General features: G+C 42.3%; 1 protein-coding gene and 1 pseudogene across 3 annotated transcripts in view; one reads left to right on the forward strand and one right to left on the reverse strand.

Annotated features, from left to right (window-relative positions):
* Window positions 1-6713, forward strand: part of ZNF511 (zinc finger protein 511) — a 33847-nt gene extending 27134 nt beyond the window's left edge. For all 3 annotated transcript variants that reach the window (XM_033940809.1, XM_033940808.1, XM_033940810.1), the window contains exons 5-6: window positions 3218-3391; window positions 4829-6713. In XM_033940809.1, coding sequence (XP_033796700.1) covers window positions 3218-3391; window positions 4829-4898 — 244 coding nt within the window. In that variant the 3' untranslated portion in view covers window positions 4899-6713. The remainder of the gene's footprint in view (window positions 1-3217; window positions 3392-4828) is intronic.
* A 2549-nt stretch (window positions 6714-9262) lies between these two features.
* On the reverse strand, window positions 9263-10790 carry LOC117359745 (annotated as a pseudogene).
* Window positions 10791-14392: the final 3602 nt, after the last annotated feature.

Raw genomic sequence — 14392 nt, forward strand, 5'->3', positions numbered from 1 at the left:
ATGGCAGTGGCGGTGACGGGGCAGTGAAAGGGATGGCGGTGACAGAGACGGGGCGGTGAAGGGAACGGCGGTGACGGGGTGGTAAAGAGGATGGTGGGCCGGGGACGGGGCGGTGACGGGGACAGATTTTTTCCGCGTGTCATTCTCTAATTCCCACAACAAATAACAACCCCACTGGTTGGGAATTGATTGTAGAAAGGCCTAGAAGCTTGTAATATTTTTCTTTGGATCCAAGTTCTGGCCTGCCCAGAAACGGTAGCAATTTTGCTAACTCTAATAGCTAATAAGCTTACTATTCCAGTTCACTGTTATCTATAGATAAGATAACCACGACTTCTGCTGAGGAAGAGGATGTCTGCAACCAGCTAGTGCTGGAGGGAGTAATGTGGCAGGTGCTCTATATGACATTAGATCGAACAAAAAATAAAATCCAACAGATCTGCAGTAAGGGCACAGTAGATAAAAAACAAAAAAGGAACTACAGACACCTATACAAGATGCAGGTAATGTTTATTTAATCAAACACACAAATTGTTGCGCTCAAATAGACTACCTTTTAACATAATGTCATGAGTTTCTGCCCACAGGATGCTCTTGATTAGGCAATGGGTGGACAATTCAGCCTCCAAAGCCACTTTAAGCAGGCTGCCTTTTAAAGAGCAAATGCTAATTGGTAAAGTCTTAGATGACCTTACGGCCAGCATGGTGGATCGCCGGCCAAAAAATCTGCCAGACAGCAGACCTCACCAACTCACCAGATGAGGCAGAGGCAGTTTTCATTCCTCACAACTTAGTGAAAATTCTGAAAATATTGAACAATCATTTTGTGCAACTGGTGATGGACTTGATGGCTTCAGCCAATAAAGCAAAGGTGAATCGCTTCTACAGCCGAAGAGATGAACCGGGAAGTGCAGGGTTGGACATGTTGGTTCAGCCCTGTCCAGAAGAGAAGTTTCTATATGTGTTTCAACCGTGGCCCACGGTGGAGCGGGTCACAGGCCTCGTTGGCCTTGGTATGTGGATCTAGAGCATCTCCAATGAGACAGATGCATCAAGCTACTGGTTCATAGAGAACTTCTCAGGAATCAATTCCCATGGATAATCCGGAGTACTTTGGTCTTATGGCATGGCTGTTGAGCACATGGCCTTAACCCTCAAGGGTTATTTGGAGGTAATAATTTTGACTCTTCTCTGAGCAAAAAAAGCTATCAGCATTTGCAGCTTATGTTAAGGCCTGGAAGGCTTTCTAGCTCTGGTGCACCAAAGATCAGGTAGAGCCTTTTGAGGCACCAATTCCTATGATCCTGGCATTCTTACATGCTGAACTAGAAAAAAGACTAGCAGTGGCATCTGAAAGTCCGGATGGCAGGCCTCTCATGCTTCTGAGCTTGAGGAGGAAAGCTATTGCGGGCAGCCCATCCAAAGATAACCTGGTTTTCAAGGGGGCACTCAGGTTGTGACATCCGTTGTGCCAGCCTTTTTCATCCTGGAATCTTAATATCATCTTGAAGGGCTTTTTTAAGCCTCGATATGAGCCTCTGCAATAGGCGTCCCTTCTAGAGCTCACATTAAAGACAGTATTCTGTTGGCAATAGTCTCAGCAAGGAGGATCTCGGAATTACAGGTTCTTTCCTGGAGAAAGCCCTTCCTCAGGATTTCAGAGGCTGCAGTTTCACTGCATATGGACCAAAGGTGTATCAGCCTTTCACGCCAACCAAGAGGTTCATTTGTCTGCTTTTCATCTTACATGTTCAATTAAGTAAGATAAGTATTAAGCGGTCGCTTCGTTGCTGTTGGCAGAAACTGCTGATTGGTCACTCAGGTGTCTCTAGTCTTTTCCAATCAATTCCTGTCACTCAAATCTCTTCCAGTGACCAGTGGGTCCGTGTAGACCAAGGTACTGGGAGACCTGAGTGACCAGTCAATTTGTCTCCCCTGGTCCCTGCTGATCAGTTCAGCTGTTCCTGTACCTTGGTCTCCACAGACCTGGTGGTCATTTTGGGTTTGCATTTACTGGAGGTTAGGTGGGTGCCAGCATGCATCCCCCAAAGGGTCACTCTTAGGAATTACTGTCACCAGGAACTCTCTCTCAGTTGTCTTTCTGCATTCCAGGTCTTGTCTGCAAGCTCCTGTTTCTCTCAGGGTGAGAGCTGTTCCAACTTGACTCAACATGTAAATGAGCTTGCTTCATTTGGCCTGCTGGGAAAAGCTTATACCCAGTAGGTTTTAGCATAGGGATTCCCAATGCAGCTTTCTTTCAGCAGTGATTGGGGGTGATAGCGACTCTACCCCATCACAATAAGATATTGCAGAGGCTGGATTAATACAGAGTTTTATTCCACTACCTGGAGAGAATTAATGATTCTCAGCTTTTCGACCATCTTTTTGTTCTAACCAGTCAATCAAGATGAGGCAAACCAGCTTCCAAAGCATCTATTGCCAGATGGATTCATAGGGAAAATGGCCATCTATTTCTCTCTAAGCTTATTTGACCAGAAGTGTGGCATATTCATGGGCGGAGTTCCAAGCAGTTCTTCCTGCAGAGAACTATAGAGCATCTACTTGGTCTACTATCCACACCTTTACAAGGTTCTACAGAGTGGACGTGGTGGCTGCAGGCAGGCTCATCTGTTCCACACTAGATGTCTGACACTGCTTTTGTGCAGACTCCTATGTTTATGTAACAGAATGAAAGATTAGGTTCTTAACTGGATAATCTTCTTTTTGTTAATACACACAGAAGTCTGTATGACTATCCTATGAGTTTTGCAATTTGCCTGCTTTCTGCCTCACACAACTCTATAGTCCATAACATGTATGAAAATATTACTATTTAAAGTAGTGAGTTTGTTGAGCTTTGGAGCTCCTTGTGTGTTAGTTCTAGTTTCACACAGGTTGGTTCATTGATACATCTATGTTACAAGTTCAGGATGATTGTTCTTTTTCATGAGTTACAGAACAGAACAGAAATGTATGACATCTCCAGGGAAGTTCCCTTCTCTTTTCTTCTGTTACAGTGGAGATCAATTGCTTTGGTACAAACTGAAGAGAAAGCTACACTCCACTGATGAAGAAGGAGGAGCTGAAAGATATGATTGACATCCTTCTGCACCAGTTCACGATCACAAATTAATCACCTAACATACAAACTCCTGTGTGTATTAAAAGAGAGGAGTTTATCCAGTTAAGAACCTAATTATTCACTACCTTTCCACAGTAATAACACACTGCTAAAGCACAATGTGAAGATGTATATGGATACAAATGTGGAAGATGATACACAACTGTCTCCAGTGGATTCCATGGAGTTGTCTGTCCCTGAACCGATGGAAAGTGCCTCCAGTGTAAGCCAGATCAGCTCTTCATCAGAGAGTCCACACCATAAGTACAGGTCTGTCTCCTAAGTTTTTGTTCTTAAACTTAATACAGCATATCTAAGGCAGATCTTATGAACAGATAAGAATTGCCATCTCCGGATCAGATCCTGGGTCCATCAAGTTCGGTGATCCACACACATGGAGGCCCCACCAGGTGTACCCTGACCTAGTTTTAGTTCCCATATCACCGTATGCTTCTCAAGAGGGATGTGCATCTAATTTACCCTTACCCGTATCACTCTATGCCACTCTTAAGGAAATGCGCATCTAGTTTACCCTTAAATCCTAGAACGGTGGATTCTGCAATTACCTCCTCTGGGAGAGCATTACAGGTGTCCACCACTCGCTGCGTGAAACAGAATTTCCTGATATTCGTCCTGGACCTGTCCCCCCTCAGCTTCAGTTTATGTCCTCTTGTCCGTGTCACATCGGACATTGTAAATAACTGCTTCCCCTGCTCTATTTTGTCGAATCTTTTCAGTATTTTGAAAGTCCCGATCAGATCTCCTCGCAGTCTCCTCTTCTCAAGGGAAAACAACCCCAGTCTCCTAAGTCGTTCCTCGTAGTCATGGCTCTCCATACCTTTCACTAGCTTCGTTGTTGTCAGCTTGATGGAATTTCAAAGTATCCGTAAAATAAACCAGGCAGCTATTATTTAAATCAATGTATCGCAAACTGTACCACGAGATGCCGTGAAGGAGGTGGGGTGCCAGCTGCCTGTCTGCAGGACATGCCTCTCATGATCCCATCCATGTGACTGATATCCACCCACTTCAAAATGATCCCAATCTAAAAAGGATGTGCTCATATTTTTAATATGGTAAAAATTGAAAATTGCTCCAAATCCATGCAGAGTTAATGTTTGTGCTTCTCGTTAAATTTAACGCAGTGGCATAACCTTACAGAAGGGTGCAGCGTTATGGTGGCCAAGGGAATTCATTACTCTCAAATTCCTAACTTTTGTGTATTTGCATTAGAGCTATATCATTCCTTCTGACCACACTGGGTTTTGTATTAAATAACTTACTGTTTATACTCGAATATAAACCAAGATTTTTGAGCCAAAAATTGGCCCAAAGATGGGGGTCTCGGTTTATATTCGGGTTAGCGCTGACCCACCCCCCCTTCCTGAACCTGTTGCAGGCCTCTGCCCTGAACCATAGTGGTCCAATGGTAGCTGGGACAGGTGCGATCCCTCCCGCCTCCTGTCTCGGCCGATTCTAAGAATTTTTACCTCCCTCGCATATCTTTAGTATCCCTGGTAGTCCAGTGGTGAATCATGGCAGGAGCGACCTTCCTTCACTCCTGCCCGTGCAGAGCCACTAGCTGATTGGCTGCCATGAGTTCTCTTCAAAGTAGCAAGTTATATATATTCAGCAACTTTACAACAGTATTGTGCATGAATCAAGAGGAGTTACATTCAAAGTGATTTTGTTTTTGCTTTGCTGCAGGATACCTTCTACAGTTTGTTTTGGTCACAATGCCATGCGAGGATTTAAAAGCACAAAGGAAAAGGAATGATGTTGTAATAGATCCCAAGGACAATGGGATCATGAAAATATCACCGTGAAAGCTTAAGCTGAGAGCCCAATTCATTTTTTAAAGGCAGACAGTAACTAAAGCACAATTTTAGCATGTACTCCTCCTTGAAATTTAGTTCAGCCAAATGATTTTTCTGTCTTTGGTAAATTATTAAGGCTAACAAAAATTAGAAGTTTGGATTTTGGCACAGCAGGATCGGTGACCACTTTCAGATTATATTGCAATTTGAAGTGTAAGCAAACAAAAATAAATGAGGGGAATGGAGAACATGGCAACAGCCGGAATGCTGGAGAATTGACTTGCTAGTCAGTATTCTGGATCTGAAGCTGCTACCGCTTACTTTGCTTGACTTTAGCACAAAAACCTGTCATGGATTTAATGTGCCCAAATGTAGCTGAATGACAGCTATTCCACCATATGAGAGAGGTCTTAAATACACAAATTCAGAATACACCGGAATGATACAAGCCTATTGGAAATGAGTCTCTCTTTACCCATCCCATGCCCCTGACTGAGAATTATCATACAGTTGTTTGGGTGTTAGTACCTGAGTGCTCTGGAAGAAGCTGCCTGTGCTACTGTTGAGATCTATTTTAAAGACCTTTTGGAGATTGGTAGACCTTAAATAAAATAGCAATGCAGATAGGTAGTTATTTTGAAAACTATAGCTTTGAGCTGATTGATATTACTGTGAAAAATAAAATAGTACTTTGTCTTATCTAGGCACTGACTGGCAAATTCTATATAGCCCGCCGAAAGTTAGGCACCTACATCCTGTGGCATAGTGAGGGAAGTTGGCGCCTGTGTCAGTGGTGCTCTACATTGCCGCTTGAGCGCCCCCCACTCTTTCTCGCCACTTGAGTGCTCCCTTTGAACCTTTTGAACTGTTCACCAGCACGAGCAGCGTCTTCCACTCGCTGCTTGCGCAGGCGTCTGCTCTCTTCTGACATCACATCCTGGTCCCGTGACTAGCATGTGAAATCAGAAGGGAGCCTATGCCAGCAGTGGGTGGAAGATATTGCTCGCACCGGTGAACATTTAAAGAGGGGGGTGCTGAGAGGAGGAGAGGTGCTGCGCTGTGCCCCACACGAAGACGGCACTCAGGGTAGTCCATACTCCCCGCCCCCGCTTACATTTGCACTCCTAACTTTATTCATTAATAGGCACCGATAATTGTCATTTAACACCTCAACTGGCTTTAATTGGACTTAATTGAAAGTTAGGCACCTAACTTGTAAAACATGATTCTATAAAAAGTAGGCACCTAGTCCAAAGTGCCTGTCTAAAAGTGGGCATGGTTAAGGGTGAATCGTGGCGTGTTTTTTAGTTAGGCGCCTAACTTAAGCACAGGTATTTAGACAAAGAAAACCCTGGTATAAATTGGGTGTGCCTAACATTAGGATGTGTAGAGACAACTGAGCCTGCTTAGAATCACACTTAGTGCCGTACTAGTCAGTGCAGATTTTTTTTTTTTTAGGCAGACTATATAGAATAAAAGGACCTGAGTAAATAGGATGGTCTCTCTTCATAATAAACCTCAAGTTTAACTTGTCTGACAAAGAAAATTGTATACCATGTGTTAGAGAATTATACTGTGTACAGAAAATTGTCATCTACTAAACAAATGTTGACTTTCAGGATTTTTGGATACTCCAATATGTTTTTAAAGCATTCTTATTTATTAATATTTGTCAAATGAGTTTTAGCTGTAAGAATATCTAAAGGCCAAAACAAGTCATGTTCAGAATTGGCCATCAATGTGAGTAAATATTTACTAATAAAATTACACGTCCATAAAAATTCCAGGTCAGATCCTGTCTTCTATGTTAGCCAGTCCAGTGGTTGGTAAATACCTCCTACATGGAAGGAAATTGAGAATTATTCTAGAACAAGTTCATATTTTAGTTTTTACCTCTTATATAACTATGAGCAAACCACTTTATAATCCAGTGCCTGTTGACTTGGCTGTGATGAACAAGTAAACTATTGTAAATCGCATAGAACTATGCTGTAAGTACAAGTGCTGCCCAATTTCCCATTCAAATCGGGTGAATCAATTCAAATTGATTTGCTTTTAAAAAAAAATTGGCCTCCCGATTTGGTGACTGACCTTCTTCCCCGTGCCTTGCTAAAGCAGGAGCAGCAGCGCTACCTCTTGCTGGCTGTCCACTGCTGCTGCTGCTTTAAGGGGGAGGATCAGTCGGGAAGGCTGCATCCCCCCTCCTCCGAAGGCCTGCATGTTCGGTCAGCTTCCCCGCTCTTACTTTAATATAATATGGTAGCCTGCAGGATCATCAGTGCTGTAGCAATCCTTGCAGCTGCCATCGTCAGCAGCACATTCCCTCTGCCGTGGTCCTGCCACTCCTCTGATGTCAGAGTGTGGGTTTTTTTTTTTTTCAAAATCTTTATTCATTTTAACATATACATCAAGTGTACATTAAAATATGAAACACAACATATTACATTATCACTTGATAATTCCCTAACAATATATACCTAAAAGATTTATATCCCACCCCCATGAAGCGTAAGGGAATAGGTAATAGTTCAGGTGTGGCAATGGATCAGTCGGTGGAAACATACTGCATTATAGGTCTAGAATAGCTAAAATCACATCCTGTAATCCTAGTGACATCACATAAGCATATATTTAAACCTTTGATTACTATAAAAAGCTTACCATTGGCAATAATATAGGGACAGGTAATTTTAATACATAAACAGGAATAGGGAATTACTATTATCATTAGAAAGATGAAAAGCACAAGTACCATTAAGCATGCAATTATCATAATAACTTCCTAGGTTACTATCACACACAAAATAATTATTCTTATCTATGGGAATACATAAATCTTGTAAGATAATATTTAATTGTTCATTGATGGAATATGCAAAAACAGGATCATGGTAAGGCACCATGAGATGTCCTCCAGGCAGGACCAATCCCAACTGGATCACTGGTAAAGCCAAAATGTTCTGTTCAGTCAGATATGTAATAATTGTGTTAAACAGTTCATTGTGGTCCAGGTCTGAGAAGAATGAGGTCAGGTATCACCAATTGACGGTTAATTTTTCTGAGGAAGTCATATTGTATTCCAACAAGCTTAAAATTTCTGCAATCCTGATAATACAAACTGTTGTGATTGTGTAGAGGCTAAGGCCAAGGAATATTGGAAAAGGTAGCATTTAACATGTTCACCGTTAGGTTCCTGGCAGTTGTCTGATGATGATACTAGAATGTATCCAAATCCAACTGATGTGATTGAAGTGTTTGTATGCTGTGAGTGTCAATTGTGGATAAGTCCATAGCTTGTCTTATTTTTTTCCGTACTGCTGGCAATTTTGTTAGCAAGTACCTCTGAGTCCATAGCATTGATGACACCCAGACCTGTTCCAGCAACTCCTAAGGCTGTGCTAAGAACATCTCGACGCTTTCGTGACACCTGGCCATCTCCCATCCATAAATCCTTCCACCGAGTACAAGCTCAAGTTAAAGTTCTCATATAGGGAGTGCATTGGGGATAAACAATAGAGATATTAGTAGCAGATGTATTTAATGAGATAGAGTGGACAATGGTGGTAGGAGATAACAGAAGGGATTTGGCTGCATTATATTTGACAATAGATGCACCTGTATATCCTGGGATAGAATATCCTTCAGGAGTAGTAATAGTGAAATTTGTGAACCTGAGATATCCTTTCAAAGTTAGTGGCTGGTATTCTCAAAACACAAGCCCATGGATACAGCTGTAAAGGTAGGCACTGTGAGGTATCGTTGGTTTCCTCCTGCATGCCATTATAACAATGGATACCTGTAATGCTGACAGTGTATGGTTGTGCAGTGGGTTGCTGACTCCAGGAATGGGGGTAACATTCCTGCTGTGAACCTTGATACAATAGGTCAGTATCTCACAAGGCTACTTCAATATTGTGCTACCGTAGTCTGGAAAGTATCATTTCCTATTTTAAACTGCACTTTTCCATATCGGTATCCCATCTTGGTGTCTCCTGCAAAAGTGGACAGATTTATTGGCCTTATGGAGTGTGATCCTAGAGAGACAAAGCTATTGAGTGTTAACTGTGGCACCGGTGTCCACTAGTGCTAAAATTTTCTCGTGTCCTTGTCCAACATACATCGAAGGTCTGCCCCTTGCGTTCCACTGCAGCTTACAGAGTGCAATCCACTGAGCAGGCATTCAGTCCAGGCTGGACCCCTCATCCTAGGCTTCATTATGCAGTATATATTATGCGGTATATATATTTTTAAATAAATAAATGAGACTCTGGCACAGAAGGGGAGGCTGATGGGCTGTCCTTATGTGTCAATGCTAGGCAAGAAGCTATAGCATGTTACTTTTCTGGAGAGCTTCCTTTTTATGATTTTGTACTGAGATGAGGCCGTGCCATAAGGACACTTGTGGGTTTCTGGTCCCAGTAGGACATATTCTCCCCATTAGATTTTGGTTATTCAAATCTCCCTCTGTGCTAATCCTTTGTGAAGGCTGTTCCCCTACGACCAGTCCTTTATTCAAAGCAGCAGAATCTGGATCAACTGCAGTTGTCTGCTGCTTATTTTCAGGGTCAAGAAAAGTTTCCCATCCTTTAAGTCTTTCTTCCCTTTCTCGTGATGTCTCTTTTATCTGATAATCTGTAACACCATCCCATGTTTCAACATGTAGTTGTTGACCACCAAACCATCATCCATGTAATGTTTGAATGCACATATCACATTCTTTTGGTTCCTTAAATGATACTGAGGCCACGCCATCTGGATGCCTATCAAATAGAACAGGGGTGTCCAATGTCGGTCCTCGAGGACCACAATCCAGTCGGGTTTTCAGGATTTCCCCAATGATTATGCATGAGATCTATGTGCATGCACTGCTTTCAATGCATATTCATTGGGGAAATCCTGAAAACCCGACTGGATTGCGGCCCTCGAGGACCGACATTGGACACCCCTGAAATAGAAGAACCTTCTTGTCCAAACTTTTCACATTCGGTCCGAAGATCTTCTCGGATTTCATTCAATATCAAAGAATCTTTCTCAAAATCATTTGGATGAAACATATTCCTGATGATGACAACTCGTCCATGCCGCATTCAAGAGGTACCTAGTTTTTTCTCTGGCCTCCAAGTTGCTTTTTCTGCAAAGATAGTTTCTTCTTGTAGGTTTTGCATTTTTTCTTTTTTTTGCTGGCATCATACTCCCCCTTCAGGTGAAAATTTGCAAGTTCGACATGCAGTTTGTGTCCTCTGATCTCAGACTCATCCAGAAGCTTCAGTGCAAGGCCCACAGATTCTTTCTTCAGATAACACCAAAGGCCATCTCCTTTAAGATTTCCTTTTTTATCCTTGTATAATTTGATTTTATATTCTTCCGTCTGTGGGTCCCACATGATGATACCACACTTTGACATTATCTGTACAAATTCATCTTGTGTAATATCTAGAGGAAGACCAGTCACAAAGACATTTGGATTTCTAGCTTCAACATTAAACCAACCTGGCTCCAATTTTCTTTTTTCTGCTTTTGATTTTTGTTCCACCTGTGGAACAGGCAATGCATCATTATCTGCAATCGTTTTCTCTTCAGGAACCTTGGGGTTCGCAGCAATTTCATTTTCTGCCTGTGCAGAAGGAGCAAAGGAAGAATTCACATCATCTGCAGCAGTGCCATAGTTTGCATGGTACATAGCTAAGAAGTCCTCAGTTACCTTGGGGACCAGGCCTTCCTGTCCAGGTCCCATTCGTACACGGTGCCATCAGAGGGATCCACGAAGGTGTAGGGGTCAGGGCCTTTGTCTCGGTTCTCCCCGTATATCTGCTGAACCTCAGCTGTTCGTGAAAATCCTCATCCCCACTCATGACGCATCTCCGGTCAGAGGTAGGAGGGCTTCTGAGCCTACCGGTACCGGGGTGCCCCCAGCCCCCTTTTGGTCAGTCCCCCACTGGTTTAAATGGGTGGATTTATTGGGATGAATCTCCGCCAATAAAATATATCCCTCTCTCTGACTTAGAGAAATATATCTTATAAAGAACTATTAATTTGGAGAAAGAATATATATATATATATATCTGCTTGTTTCAACCTTAGCTCTATAATAATAATGTATTAAGTATAATATATATATATATTTTTTTTCCTTGAAAATTTATTGAAAGTTTTACAAAATACAAATGCAAAAGGAAAAATGGTACACAAGAAAAGTACAATAGTCAATAATGTACAGATAAAGTGTTGGTGTCATGAAAAGTAAAAGACTGAGATTCAAAGCATTTATAAACAACTAGAATTTTATTTCTTATAGAGCAAGATTAATTATAAAATTAGGCAGGTAGAACAAGATACAGATAGGATCGATAAGCAAGGATAATATGCTACACTAGACAAGATTTTGGTAAAGCAGAATAATTTACATGGTTCAAAAGTGACATTTGTTGGTAGAAAATTTATTTTACTGCATGGCCTGGTTGGAGAGCTAAGCACATGGCTACCATGCCCCTGGCCCTGTCGACCTGAAGGTGTAAGCTGAGTGTCCTTTCACTGCCCACCTGAAGCTGTGAGCCGAGTATACGTTCACCACCTACCAGGGTATAGGCTGAATGTCCATTCACTGCCTACCGAGGATGTAGGCCAAGTGTCCTTCCACCACCTACCAAGGTTGGAGGCCAAGTATCCTTCCTCCACCTACCAAGGGTGTAGGCCAAGTGTTTATAGAAGGTTTCAGGCTTACCAAGAGTTAGGCACTAGGCCCACATTCCTCCCCTCAAGAGTTGCCCTGTAGCTCTTGTTTCCAAGAATTCAAACTATGCTCCTTTCTGCTGGGAGGTTCATTAATCAACCCCTCTATTCAATTCAGGGTGAGGTCCCTCTTGATCCCCCTCAAAATGTCCCCTAAGGATTGAAGGGTTCCAAGCTAAAGCTGCTCTCCCTATCAGGAGTCCAGTTTAAGGCTTAGGAGTCTCTTTTCTTTCTAAATCGCCCCTTTTCTCTGCAATTCACTTCTTATACAAATTAGAATGCAAATTAGTTATTCAAGTCCAATGGCAAGGTCATTCAATCTTTACTATTGGACAATACAATACTCCGGGGAAATAGGGGTGCTGGTTCCTAACACCACCCACTTAGTCTTTCACTATGACTAGAACCACCCCATTAGGAACTAGTTGGATCCGGCTATTCCTTGTTTAACCGTGGTTACCTATTACCCATGGGAACTCTGGGGAGGGGTAGACTCTGGTGTAGCCCTCCCTCGAGAAAGTACTCTCTCACGTGATGGGACATGCACCCTATCACATACCTCCCCACCCCCCCATTTTCGAAGGACTCCTAATCCTTTGGACTAACTCACTGGTGTAATGCCACCCCCTTCCCAGGACAGGTAATCTGCGTTGATGTGATTTTTCCCTGCCCTATGCTCGACAGTGAAATCATATGCCTATAAGACTAGGTACCATCTCATGAGTCTGGCATTGCTGTGCCTCATCAGACCCAATCATTTTAGCGGGGCATGATCAGTCACCAATACAAAGTGTCGGCCCAAGAGGTAGTAGCGCAAAGATTCCATGGCCCATTTCACGGCCAAACATTCTTTCTCTGTGGTGGAATTCCTTTGTTCTGTCTCAGTCAGCTTTCTGCTTAGGTACATAACTGGGTGTTGTTCTTCCCCAGACTCAATTCAGCTCCCAAACCTACCCCAGAAGCATCAGTCTTTAAGGTTAACTCCTGTTTAAAATTAATGTTCCTAAGCACAGGTTCCAAGCACAGGGCATCCTTGAGATTCTGAAAAGCTGTCTCTGCACACTTATCCCTGACCAATTTGTTTGGGTGAGAGTTCTTTAACAACTCAGTGAGGTCAGTTGCTATCTCTGAGAATCGGGGAATGAACTTACAATAGTGCCCTGCTAAGCCCCAAAATGCTCTTAGTTCTTTCTTTGTCCTTGAGACAGCTGTCTTCTGAATCACTTCTACTTTTGAAACTAGAGCCTTCACCCATCAATTTCCCACTTGGCATCCTAAATATTTAACCTACATAGCACTTTTTTGGATTGGCTCTTAAACCAGCCTTCCTCAGAGACTCACATACAGCAATGAGGTGTGTGAGGTGTTCCTCCCATGAAGAGGAGAATACCACAACATCATCCAAATACGCATTGGCATATCCCTGATGTGGTCTCAATACCAAGTTCATCACTCTTTGAATGGTTGCAGGGGCCTCATGTAACCCAAAAGAGAGAATGGTAAACTGATACAGCCCCCCTGGGGTACTGAATGCTGTCTTCTCTCAGGATACTGGGTCCAGCAAGATTTGCCAATATCCCTTAGTTAAGTCTAGGGTGGAAATATATCGGGCTCCTCCTAATTGTGCCACCATATCCTCTACTCGAGGCATGGGATATGCATCAAAGCGGGACACTTCATTGATTTGCCTAAAATCAATACAAAAACTGGTAGAACCATCTGGTTTCAGTACTAACACTATAGGGCTGGACCACTCACTTGTAGATTCTTCAATCACCCCAAGCCATAACATTTCTGCTACCTACTTCTCCACTTCCTGGCGCTTTGGGTCTTTGCCTTACCACCTTTCCAGGCTGGGTAACCACTTTATGTACCCCTAGATGAGTACATCCTGGTAGAGGAGAAAATACATCTTGATAGCAAAACAGGAAGTAACAAATTTTTGTAGCTTGCATTTTTTATTCTAAAATATGTCTTTAAAAATTAAATTTTCAAACCTATCCTGTGTTTTTTCAGGTTTTTTGTCTTCTGTTCTCATTCTTTCTTTTCCTTTTTCAATGATTGTGATCTTCTTTTATCATTACCATGCTCATTTTCATGATAGTGAATCTCTCGCTTTGCCAGAGGTGTCTCTTCTGTTACTCGTCTCCACACCTAAGATCCATTTTTCTTTCTCTACTTCTCCAACCTCCTCTTTTATTAAGGTGCGCTAACCGATTAGCACGCACTAATCGAATTAGCACTCACTAAACGCTAACGCATCCATAGACTAGCATGCCCTCATTAGCGTTTAGCGTGCGTTAAATTGATTAGCATGCACTAATCGGTTAGCGCACCTTAGTAAAAGAGGGCCCAAGTCTTCTGCGAGACTTTAGAGTTGACTTATTTAATGGAATACACAGCAGATGGCACTAGAACATAAGTAGGACTTTCAAACCAGCCACTTAAGTTTTCAGGATAAGAATTTGCAAGACAAATTTGCATCCAGTGATATAAATGCAGATTTAACTCATATATATTTGTGGATACATTTATTTTATTTATTCCTATGATCTCTGCCTTTCCATGCAGGTTCCAGGTGACTTACAATGCAAAAATACAAGACAGACTTGAAAAGCCTTGATCTAAGAAGTCATAGACTATCAGATGAACTCAGCCATTTTGACATAGTTATTCACAAAAGGGAAAATTCTACAAACAGTGTCTTAACTTAGGTGCTGGTAGG

This window comes from Geotrypetes seraphini, chromosome 4, assembly GCF_902459505.1.
Source record: "Geotrypetes seraphini chromosome 4, aGeoSer1.1, whole genome shotgun sequence".
Classification (NCBI taxonomy): Eukaryota; Metazoa; Chordata; class Amphibia; order Gymnophiona; family Dermophiidae; genus Geotrypetes; species Geotrypetes seraphini.